Genomic DNA, 12,749 nt, shown 5'->3' with positions numbered 1-12,749 from the left:
CAATATAAATCCTTTTCAAGCCCTTCCACCTTTCTTTAAGGTGGAGCTAATCTCATCTGAGAGGAGAAACTCTGCAGGTTGCATCCAGGAATCCAGTTTTAACAAGCTCTCCAGGTAATTCCTCTGCCCACTACAATTTAGAGATTCAGATCAGTTCAGTTCAGTCGCTCAGTCGTGTCCGACTCTCCGCGACCCCATGAATCACAGCATGCCAGGCCTCCCTGTCCATCACCAACTCCCAGAGTTCACTCAAACTCATGTCCACAGAGTCGGTGATGCCATCCAGCCATCTCATTCTCTGTCGTCCCCTTCTCCTCCCGCCCCCAACCTTTCCCAGCATCAGAGTCTTTTCCAGTGAGTCAACTCGTCGCATGAGGTGGCCAAAGTATTGCAGTTTCAGCTTTAGCATCAGTCCCTCCAATGAACACCCAGGAGTGATCTCCTTTAGAATGGACTGGTTGGATCTCCTTGCAGTACAAGTGACTGAACTGAACTGAACTGAATCTCTGAACTGTAGTGGGCAGAGGAATTACCTGGAGAGCATGTTAAAACTGGATTCCTGGATGCAACCTGCAGAGTTTCTCCTCTCAGACGATGCTATTGCCTCTGGTTCCTGGGCCACTCTTTGAGTAGGAAAGAGCTGGACTGTGTTTCCAGTTTCTGTTTACTTTAGTTGCATGTACTTTCTTTTCTTATTGCTAACATTATTTGGGGCTGTTCACTGTTGAGAAACTCGGAAGGAATATGCCTGGACCCAAATCTTCAACTCTGCTCAGTCAGCATCTTCCGGGATCCCCTCTCTCTTTGGATACAATGACTGCATGCTTCTCCACAGTTCTTGCTCTTTTGTTTCTTTTACATGGTCTGGTTGACCAGAAGTTTCTCTTGAGTTTTTTACCCATTCCTTTTAAATGTATCTACTAATTTGTGTCTTTCCCTCCATCTATATAATAGATTGCCTTTCTGATTCTCCTTCAAATCAGTATTCCTCACTCATCATTCTTCCACATTTTATAGGTTTCTTTTAAAATCCTTTTTATAGCCCCATAAACATTTCATTTGTGATACTACCCAGTCTTTATTGCTCCACTGCTCTTTTTTTTCGTATTCATCTGGTACCACAGTACACTCCCCTCAGGAAACAGATAATACTCCTTGTTATAAATCCGCTTACAAAACTATATAAAATTATCTAAGCCACTGATCTCATCTTCTGTATCATTTTAACCAGGCTCAATTGCTGTTTGGAAAAGCAATTGACCTCTCTGTAATGGATTTGATCTATCCCCTGTGACTTGCCAATATTTTTCCTAATTTTTAATAATTGAGGTATAATTTACATTCAGTAATATTTACCCTTTTTAGTATACAGTTAAATGAATTTTCATAGATGCATAAGTCATATAAGCACCATCAGCACAGCTGAGACATAAAACAGTCCAATCACCCCCCAAAAGTTCCCTCGCGCTCCTTTCTGTCACCCCTCTTCTCCTCACTCCCGGCCCTTGGCAATCACAGATCAGTGTCCTGTCTCTGTAGTTTTGTCTTTTCCAGAATGTGGAAATAAAATAGAAATGTTTTATTACATTTAAACTTGAATTTAGTCCTTGCATTTAAAGAAATCATTCTGAAAGCTGAGGGTGGGTAAATTTTACGCCAGCATACTCAACTCTTCTTGTAGTAATTATTTTGTTTTATTTAGCATTTTAATAGAATGATATGCAGTTTGGCATTTCATTGTACTTTGGTTTCAGAACATTGTTCTTTTTCTTCAAAATAGTCTTCCTTTTCTCTTTTTGTTTTAAAAAAGCACTTTCTGAAGGCATTCAGATATTAAAGGTTTTGTTTATTTCATTTACTTACTATTTAATAAACTAGAAAGCTAAGTCAGGAAATATGTAAGTTTTTTAAAGGTAAACAAACTAACATTTCTTTTCATCTTTCTTTCATACAGGTGTTTGCTTCAGGATGGTAAGTCAGTACGATCTGTTTATTATCTTCTGCCATCTCTGCCCTCCCTCCACTGTTGTCTCTAGTTACAGAGACAGAGCAGTTATCTATATACTTAGTTCTAATCTTGTCCTTGACAGCAAATGAAGAAATATTTGTCGTTCTTTCAAATTACTGGCTGAGATTTTTATGAAGACTGTCTTTTAAAAGCAGTCTATTAAAAAATAGGCTAGTTACAGACTAGCAGTCCATTATAGCCTTCCTAGTTTTTGGTTAATGTTTCTGTGAATTTCAAAAGTACCTCTCTGGGGGTGATCCAGTTAAACATTTTGGTTATATATGCTTAATGCTGAAATGACTGAGCAAACACACACACTTGTTTAATACAAAGTGTGGGATCTTCCACTTGTCCTGGATGGAAGAATCTCTCCAAACAAGGATACACATCTTGAAATGCAGAATGAGAAATGCCCATGTGGAATAAGGAAGTGACGCCGAGGTGAAAGAAAGTGGTAGTCGCTCAGTTGTGTTCGACTCTTTGTGACCCCACAGTTTGTGAGCCCACCAGACTCCTTTGTCTGTGGAATTCTCCAGGCAAGAATACTGGATTGGGTAGCCATTCCCTTCTTCAGGGGGTCTTCCTGACCCAGGGGTAGAAACTGAGTCTCCCGCTGGAGACTCTTTACTGTCTGAGCCACCAGGGAAGCCCCTAGGTTTTTAAAGTTAAAACCCCTTGTTGCCTTTTAAATATTTATTTAAAAATATCTACTTGTTTTACTTTAAGAATATCTATTTTTAAAATCTGGTACTCCTTTCCTAAAAGTTAAAGGTGGCGTGTATTCTCACTTACTGTTTAAGCTGGGAGTCACTCGCTAGGTCCCTGTTTCTAACCTCTGAGCATTTGAACAGGTTGCCGTAAGTCAAGTCTCCGTATTTGGAGATAGACCCTGCCCTAGAATTCAGATGGTTTCCTTTTTCATTATTTTCTGGGAAGACTTATTTTCAGAATCAACCCTTAAGCAATCCTAGCTGTAATCATCTTGGTTTGCATTGCTTCATTTAGTTGGGCATACAGAGTGCACAGCTCGTGCTCACCTTGGCCTCCAAATAGGAGAAAAGCATGTTTCTAAAAAGTGCTAGTAGACTGGTTCCACAGAATTTTGTTTTGATTAAAGTAATTCAAAATCAAAATGTTTCTGGGTTTTCATGTGCCAGTAGTGTAATTAAATTTGGAATTGGGAGAAAGAATTTTAAAAAAGAATGATTGGAGAAATAAATTTACTCATAGACACTTATAGTATTTGTGGCAAGTACAGAGTCAAGAGAAAACGTTGGCATCTTCTCCTTCAGTATTTTGTATTGATCATAACTAGATATTTTTCCTCAGTGATTGAGTATCTTGGAGTGATCATGGTTTAGAACCCAGATTGACAGTGTAGCTTAGCATTAGGAGATTGTGAGGGCAATGTTCCTGAGTTTTATGGATTCCAAAAGAATCATGGATATTGTTTTCTGAAATAATTCCCACCATCAGTTTATTTTCTCACAATGTGCTTGTCTTTACTGGATGTGGAATTTAGCAAAACAAAAACCATTTAAATGAAGGTTCTTGTAAATGTAGGTATTACCAGAGGTCAGCTACACAATTTTTGGCATAGACTATATTTTAGAAAAAAAATAATCAGCTTTTTTGTAACCATACTTTTTTGAAAGTTAGGATCAAGTGTGACGCTGGACTTTGTCTCTCTCGTTTTCTCCTGAAACCAGTACACTGAAGATGAGGCTAGGAAAATTGGAGTGGTTGGCTGGGTGAAGAATACCAGCAAAGGCACTGTGACAGGCCAAGTGCAAGGCCCTGAAGAGAAAGTCAATTCCATGTAAGTACCGACTCTGTGGATATGAGTTTGAGTGTACTCCGGGAGTTGGTGATGGACAGGGAGGCCTGGCGTGCTGTAATTCATGGGGTCGCGGAGAGTCGGACACGACTGAGCGACTGAACTGAACTGAATAAGACTAGTAACACACTTATGTGATTTTTGAACTTATTTCAGTGTTTGGTTGGACAATAAGAATAGAATTGATGGACCAATTTTTGTTTGTAAACTGTCACTAAACTAATATGTTTTGACACAGACCAGCAAAGAAATTCTTAAAGTTGGGAGTGGAATTTCTACTTTCAGGAATGGATTTCCTACTTGGGCAGACCCTCAGAAAGGACTTTTAACATCATTCTCCAATCTGTATGAACTGTGTTCTGTCAGTCTCCTGTCATATAAGGGAGACATCCAGGGTCAAGTATTTCTCATCTTAAGTGGTTGTGACAGGAGCAGGAGCTTAGTGCTTTAGAATGGTTCTTGAAGTTCTTAAAGAACCTGCAATGCAAAAAGGTTGCCATTTCCTTTGTATTATTTAATTATCTTATTTGTCTAATTGTAATTTTATTTGTACGGTCAATTAAAGTTATGTTTGATGAGCTGTATAGTTACTATAGTAAGAGTCCTTGCAGTGCAAAGGACATCAGATTCAGTCATAGAGGAAAAGTGTCTTGTGCACACAGTGTCATTTTCAGAGACCTTATCTTTTCAGTTTCCTAATTTCTACTGCTCTTTGTAGTCTTTTTTTTTGTTTAAATAAAAATAGCTCCTATTTATTGAGCATTTGCAACATATTAGGTAATATGCTAAATACTTTACATGGATTATCTCATTTAATCTACACAATAGATCTTATGAGATAGGTACTCATTAATACCCAATTTATTTTATTTTGTTGTTTGCAATTTATTTTTGTTTTCTTTACGTAATGTTTTCAGATTTCAAAAGCAATACTTTTTTGCTTGTTGTAGTAAATGAAGTAATAAAATGCAGAGAGGTGTAAAAGCAAAGCTAGTAATCGCCCCCTCCCCTCCACTCCCCTCCCTTTTATGTAATCTGGGTCAGTGACTTTGTGAATCCTTTCTGAAGCTTTCTTTTTCACTTAAAATGTTTAATTGTGCATTTATAATTAGGGTTTTGCTTGTTTTTACTGAAATAGGAAACTTTATGCATATTTTTCTGTTTTTTTTTTTTTTTTACTTTATGGACATTCAACAATCAGGAAATATATAACTACCAACTCCTTATTTTTTCCAATTTCTTTATATATAAGTACATATTTGCATTTGTGCTTAAACCATACCTCAACTTGAAGAGTGGGGTCCAAAGTTCAATTTGATAACATGTGGGGTAATATTTAATGGAAAAAGGTTATATTTTTCAGTAGTCACAAAATGCACAAATGAGAAGACTATGCTACTTACATTATGTTATTGTTGTTTAGTTGCTAAGTTGTGTCCAACTCTTTGTGACCCTTTGGACTGTAGCCTGCCAGCGTCCTCTGTCCCTGAGATTTCCCAGGCAGGAATACTGGAGTGGGTTGCCATTTTCTTCTTCACGGGATCTTCCCAATCCAGGGATTGAACTCACGTCATTAGCAGACAGATTCTTTACCACTGACATACAGAACTCAGAACCTGTATTTTTTTTAGTTCAATGAATGAGAAAATGCTAGATGACTGTGAAATAATTTGAGAATGGGGACTCATGCCATGATAATCATGATGTATCCTAATCCATGTTGTAGTTACCTTCCTTAATATCAGTGTAATCATAGCATACATTCTGCCCATTTTTCCTTTTCAACCCCAGAAACCCTTCTTCCTCACCACACTGTCAGTCATCTCTGTTAGCAATTTGTGTGTTTCCTTCCATGTTTGTCTCCAAATTCACATTCACACAACACACGTGCATGCACACACACACACACACGCACACACACACACACACTCACAAACACATTCAGGTGCACATATGTTTTGGGGTTTTGTTCAATGCTTACTTTTTAAAAATGGGATCACAGTGTATCCACCTCTATGCATCTTGCCTTTATCATTTAAAAATACATCCAGGAGAATCCCTCCAAAGGTATACCATTAATTCGTTCTTTTAAACGGCTGCTTAATATTCCACAGTATAAATGTGTCCTATCTATTACCTTATAGTGCAAACTCATTTTGTTACTTTTTTTTTTTTCTGCAGTAAGAACAATGCTGTAATAAACATATTATTTGTGATTTTGTTTTTGTGGGATCAGTTTCCAGGAGTGGGATTTGTTGGTTGAAGTGTCAATGTACTTTTAATTTAAAATTATTTGCCCAACTGCTTTTCAACAGCTGTAAGCAAATTTTTTTCTCTTTATCCTATTGACAGTTGTTGCTCTCTCATTTTTCTTTGATCTGATTGGGTGTAGAGAAATGTACTTTTTTTTTTACTGTAATTTGCACTTCTCTAATTGCGAGTTAGTTGGAGCATCTTCATACAGTGTGGATTTGTTCTCATAGATTCCATTTTCGCATCTTTTACCAGTTTTCCCACTGGATTGTTTGTCTCTTGCCAGTTTTTAAGAGCACTTTGTATATTGGCAATGACTATTAACTCATTATCCGTTACCTCTTTTTCAAATATTTTCCCAAATCTATCATTTGCCTATTCAGTTCAGTTCAGTTGAGTTCAGTCGCTCAGTCATGTCCGACTCTCTGCGACCCCACGAATCACAGCACACCAGGCCTCTGTGTCTATCACCAACTTCCGGAGTTCACTCAAACTCATGTCCATAGAGCAGGTGATGCCATCCAGCCATCTCATTCTCTGTCGTCCCCTTCTTCTCCCGCCCCCAACCTTTCCCAGCATCAGAGTCTTTTCAAGTGAGTCAACTCGTCGCATGAGGTGGCCAAAGTATTGCAGTTTCATTTTGCCTATTAGTTTTGTTTATAAAAGCTTTTGTCACATAAATTGGGTTTCATTTTTTAAACTCAAATGTGGCTGTCTTTTCTTTCTGGTTTAGAAAACAGATTGTAAGTATTGTTTCCTAGCTTTCCTTTTAATTTTTTAATGGTTGTATTTATTATAATAGGCATCTATTCCATCTGGAATTTGTTTTTTATTTATAAGAGTGAAGACTATTTTCTACCAGATGGCTTGCCAGTTGTGCCAGCACCATTTATTAAATAGTCACTCTTTCCCCATTGACTTGAAATACATTTTTGTCATTTATTAAAATCTCATATAAACTGATTTTTTTCTGGGTGTCTGTCCCAGTGACTGATATATCTCGTTGTTGTGGTGTCTGGCTCTTTGTAACCCCATGGACTGCACTACTCCAGGCTTCCCAATCCTTTGCTATCTCCATGAGTTTGCTCAAACTCATGTCCATTGAGTCGATGAACGCATCCAACCATCTCATCCTTTGTCACCCCATTTCTCCTCTGCCCTCAATCTTTCCCAGCATCAGGTTCTGTTCCAGTGAGTCACCTCTTTGTATCAGGTGACCAAGTATAGCTTGATGTATCTATTCTTATACTAATATTCCATATTGATTTAATTACAGTGACTTTATAGTATATTTTCTTACATTATTTTTTTTCATTCTTTTTTTTGCTTTCTTGGACATTTATTTTCTCTCTAAATTTTAAGATACTTTTATCCATTTAATTAGAATAGGTTTTTGTAAAAAAGACTTAATTGTCTTAACAAATATTTTTAAAATAAAACTTTATTTTTTAAAACAGTTTTATATTTACAGAAAAATTGTGAAGATAGTACAGAGGGTTTCTGTGTACTCCTCACATTTTCCCCATTCACATTTTATATTAGTATGATACATATGTTACAGTTAATGAGCCAGTACTGATGCACTGGTATTAAGTAGAGTCCATAGTTTATTCTGATTTCCTCAGCTTTTATAATACCTAATGTCTCTTTTCTCTTTTAGGAGCCCATATCTTACTTGCTTTTTAATTATACATTTTTTATGATATTAGGAAATTGATATTAAATCTTTCCATCTAAGAATATGGATATCTACCTACGGCTGATTCATGTTGATGTTTGGCAGAAACCAACACAATGTTGTAGAGCAACTATCCTTCAATTAAAAAGAAATAAATTTAAAAAATAAATTTAATTATATATATAAAAGAATATAGATATCTTTTCATTTGCTCAGATTTAAAAATTTACCCTTCAGTGTGATTTATGGTTACATCATATAGGTTTTATGCTTTTCTTACAGAGTTTATTCCTCTTTGTCTTAGTCAGTTTGGGCTACTATAACAAAGCATCTAGACTGGGTGGTTTATAAACAACAGAAATTCTCAGAGTCATGGAGTACAAGATCAGGGTATAAGCATGGTCGGGTTCTAGTGAGAGCCCTTTTCTGGGTGGCAGACAGTTGATTTCTCACTGTTTCCTTCCACTGGCACAAAGAAAGCTAGCTAACTCTCTGGCCTGTTCTTATCGGGACACTAATCTATTTGGGTTCTACCCTCATGACCTAATTACCTCGCAAAGGCCCCATCTCCAGATACTGTCACATTGGAAATGAAGTTATTAACCTGTGAATTGGGGAGGATACATTCAGTCTATAACAATATTGTATTGCTTTTTTCATTATTGTGCATGGATTATTCTTCCCATTTTTGTTTCTGGGTGTTTATGCCAGAGTAAGAAAAGCCTGATGTTTGTCCTTCCAATGAACACCCAGGCCTGATCTCCTCTAGAATGGACTGGTTGGATTTCCTTGCAGTCCAAGGGACTCTCAAGAGTCTTTTCCAGCACCACAGTTCAAAAGCATCAATTCTTCGGCGATCAGCTTTCTTCACATTCCAACTCTCACATCCATACATGACCACTGGAAAAACCATAGACTTGACTAGACAGACCTTGGTTGGCAAAATAATGTCTCTGCTATTTAATATGCTATCTAGGTTGGTCATAACTTTCCTTCCAAGGAGTAAGCGTCTTTTAATTTCCTAGCTGATATCAGCATCTGCAGTGATTTTGGAGCCCCCCAAAATAAAGTCTGACACTGTTTCCACTGTTTTTCCATCTATTTCCCATGAAGTGATGGGACCAGATGCCATGATCTTAGTTTTCTGAATGTTGAGCCTCAAGCCAACTTTTTCACTCTCCCTTTTCACTTTCAACAAGAGGCTTTTGAGTTCCTCTTCACTTCACTGCCATAAGGGTGGTGTCATCTGCATATCTGAGGTTATTGATATTTCTCCCGACAATCTTGATTCCAGCTTGTGCTTCTTCCAGCCCAGCGTTCTTCATGATGTACTATGCATATAAGTTAAATAAGCAGGGTGACAAGATTGGGGGCGGGAGGAGAAGGGGATGACAGAGAATGAGATGGCTGGATGGCATCACCGACTCGATGGACATGAGTTTGAGTGAACTCCGGGAGTTGGTGATGGACAGGGAGGCCTGGTGTGCTGGGATTCATGGGGTCGCAAAGAGTCGGACACGACTGAGCAACTGACCTGAACTGAACTGAACTGAATGATGTTTGTAAATTTATTTTGTATCATAGTTACCTTATCAAATATTCTTGTTAATTATACCAGATATGACTGTTTACTGTTTTTTTTTTTGTAAACTACAGTCTATTGGATTTCCTAAGTATACAATTCTGTAATTGGCAAAAATAGTGTATCTTTTTTCCAGTGTTTATTTCATTTGCCAGACCTCCTCATGACAGTGTTAAATACTAATAGCCATAGCAAGCATTCCTGTCTGATTTCCGATTTTATTCAAAATGGTTTTCTTTTTTCAACTGGTTTTCTTTTTTTAATATCAAGAAACATATTGATGTGTGCTGTTGATTTTTGGTAAATATACTTCATTACATTGACTTTCACTCTTGTATTCCTTGAATGAAGCTCTGGTTGGTCATATTGTGTTATTGTCTTGAGTCATTCCTAAATACTGCTTCCCAATGTTTTATTTAGAAATTTTTCATCTGTAACTTAAAATGTAAGATTATAGTTTACCTTTTTGGTATAGGGTGGTTGCTGTACCAGGTTTTGGTGTTAAAAATTTTGCTGACTCATGAAATGTATTGCTTCTCTTTTCATTCATTGTGAGATAATTTAAATAATGCTGAATCACTGTTGTTAGGTTAGCTGAAATGAGTTATGAAATCACTTGGTCTTAGTGCCTTCTTAATAATAGGCCTTTCCAATCTGGTCTGTTGTAGTTGGTGTATTTGGGTTTGCCACTTCTTCCCAGATTCATTTATATCTTGCTAGAGAACTATCCCGGAGAAGGCGATGACAAGCCACTCCAGTGTTCTTGCCTGGAGAGTCCCAGGGATGGCGGAGCCTGGTGGGCTGCCATCTATGGGGTCGCACAGAGTCGGACATGACTGAAGCGACTTAGCAGCAGCAGCAGAGAACTATCCAGTTGTCCTAGGGTTTCAAATTTGTGGTCATAGATTTTATAATTTTTAAAATCTCTTTTGTATCTGCGTTTATATCTCCTTCGAAAATTCCTAATCTTCTAAAGTTTTATTCTCTCCTCATTTTTCTTTGGGCTTCCCTGATAGCTCAGTTGGTAAAGAATCTGCCTGCAATGCAGGAGACCCCGGTTTGATTACTAGGTTGAGACGATCCCTTGGAGAAGGGAAAGCCTACCCACTCCAGTATTCTTGCCTAGAGAATTCCATGGAATGTATAGTCCATGGGGTCACAAAGAGTCCAACACGACTGAGTGACTTTCACTTTCACTTTCATTTTTAATCAGTCTCAGAAGAAATTTATCTATTTTGTTGGTATATCTTAAAAAACAGCTTTTGGAATTATTAATCATTTCTACTTTTTTGGTTTTCCATTTCCTTAATTTCAACCTTTATCTTTATTAATTCCCTCTTTTTTATTTCTTTGTTACTTGGCCTCTAAGTCTTCAACATGAGTGGTAGTTGCCTTTAGTTTTAGTCTTTTTAGGTTAATGATGGGGATTAGGCATTTCTGTAACCCACTCCAGTACCCTTGCCTGGAAAATCCCATGGACGGAGGAGCCTGGTAGGCTACAGTCTATGGGGTCACAAAGAGTCGGACGCAACTGAGCGACTTCACTTCACTCACTTCCTACTTTATCACTGGAGAAGGAAATGGCAGCCCACTCCAGTGTGGTTGCCTGAAGAATCTCACGGACAGAGGAGCCTGGCGGGCCATGGTCCATGGGAACCCAGAGAGTCAGACACAACTGAAGTGACTAAGCATGCACACAGGCATTTCTGTGGCGCTAGTGGTAAAGAACCCATCTGCCAGTGCAGGAGACATATGAGATGCGGGTTTGATCCCTGGGTCAGGAAGATCCTCTGGAGGAGGGTATGGCAACCCACTCCAGTATTCTTGCCTGGAGAATCCCCATGGACAAAGAAGCCCAGCAGGCTACAGTCTATAGGTTAGCAGAGTCATAGGGTTGCAGAGTTGGACACGACTGAAGCGACTTAGCAGGCACCTAAACACATTGTGTTGTTCCATGCTGCTCCTAAGTCGCTTCAGTCGTGTCCGACTCTGTGTGACCCCATAGAAGGCAGCCCACCAGGCTCCCCTGTCCCTGAGATTCTCCAGGCAAGAACACTGGAGTGGGTGTGTTGTTCCATAGGTTTTGTTAAAAAGTGTTATTTTCATTGTTTTCTGGATAGTTTTTAATTTCATGTTTTATTTTCAAAACATGAAATGAGAAAATATCCAAAGGCATTCTATGTGTTTTTTTAAGTTTCCAGTGGTTATGTTTTTTAGTTGCCTTTTATTACATATGTCTGTTGTTATTTGCTGAAGATCTGAAAATGGGGCCTAAAAGATCTCTACTTTAAAAAATTGTTAAACCGTTCTTATGATATGATTTATTTTGGATAGATCAGTTAGAATGGGTGATCCAGTTAGGATGCCATAGGCTGCACGAGATAGAATATCTGATTAAAAGTAGCTTAATGAAGGGGCTGATTCTGCTTACTTTCCAAAAAGACTGGGGCAGGTAGTAGTTCCACATCTGGTTCAGTGGCTCCATTATTTTAGGGTTTTGGGGTCAGTTTCTCTGGGACCCTGCAAACTTTCTATCTCTTCCTCTTTCCTACAAGTCCTTGACATCCTCACAGGATCAATTCAAAGCAGAAGGCATGTGAGGCTTTTTCATCACATGATGCTCTCTTCTCAGAGAGAATATTCTTAAAAGACCCTAGCAGATTTCCCTACAGGTCCCACTGGACAGAGCAACGTCTCAGGCCTGTGCCCTGGCTGCAAGTGGTATTAAGGAAGTATCTAGCATTTTTATCTAGTTTCCCTGGTGGCTCAGATGATAAAGAGTCTGCCTGCAGTGCGGGAGACCAGGGTTCAATCCCTGGGTTGGGAAGATTCCCCACTCCAGTATTTTTGCCTGGAAAATCCCATGGATGGAGAAGCCTGGTGGGCTACAGTCCATGGGGTCACTGAGAGTCAGACACGACTGAGCGACTTCACTTTCACTTTAGCATTTTTAGCTTTCCTTCTTAAAAGTAGGATTTGGTATCAAGAAGGAAGAGACAGCTTCCCTGGTGGTTCAGTGGTAAAGAATCCACCTGCCAATGCAGGAGACATGGGTTCAATCCCTAATCTGGAAAGAGTCTGCATGCTTCTGTGCACCACGATTATTGAGCCTGTGCTCTAGAGCCCATGAGCCACAACTACTGGAGCGCGTGTACCTAGAGCCTGTGCTCTGCAACAAGAGAAACCACTGTGGTGAGAAGCCCCTGCACTGCAATGAAGAGTAGCCTCTGCTCACCACAACTAGAGAAAAGCCCGAGCGGCAATGAAGAGCCAGTGCAGCCAATAAATAAATAAATATTATTTTTTAAAAATGGAAGAGAGACAGGAATGGCTGTTAGGGAGACACCTAACAATGCTGGCTGTAAGAAAGACCTGAAAAGATTTCTTTCTT

At 38.7% G+C, this 12,749-nt stretch overlaps 1 protein-coding gene across 4 annotated transcripts in view; it reads left to right on the top strand.

The window, feature by feature from the left end:
• The window catches only part of ACYP2 (acylphosphatase 2), a 177,153-nt gene that overhangs the window by 11,337 nt on the left and 153,067 nt on the right, over window positions 1–12,749 (top strand). For all 4 annotated transcript variants that reach the window (XM_088841470.1, XM_088841474.1, XM_088841473.1 and 1 more), the window contains exons 2-3: window positions 1,955–1,971; window positions 3,718–3,827. In XM_088841470.1, coding sequence (XP_088697596.1) covers window positions 1,955–1,971; window positions 3,718–3,827 — 127 coding nt within the window. The remainder of the gene's footprint in view (window positions 1–1,954; window positions 1,972–3,717; window positions 3,828–12,749) is intronic.

The sequence above is a fragment of the Moschus berezovskii genome, chromosome 11 (assembly GCF_049115385.1).
Source record: "Moschus berezovskii isolate FMDL1 chromosome 11, NW_MosBer_1.0, whole genome shotgun sequence".
Taxonomy (NCBI): Eukaryota; Metazoa; Chordata; class Mammalia; order Artiodactyla; family Moschidae; genus Moschus; species Moschus berezovskii.
This window is presented reverse-complemented; position numbering and strand designations above follow the sequence as displayed.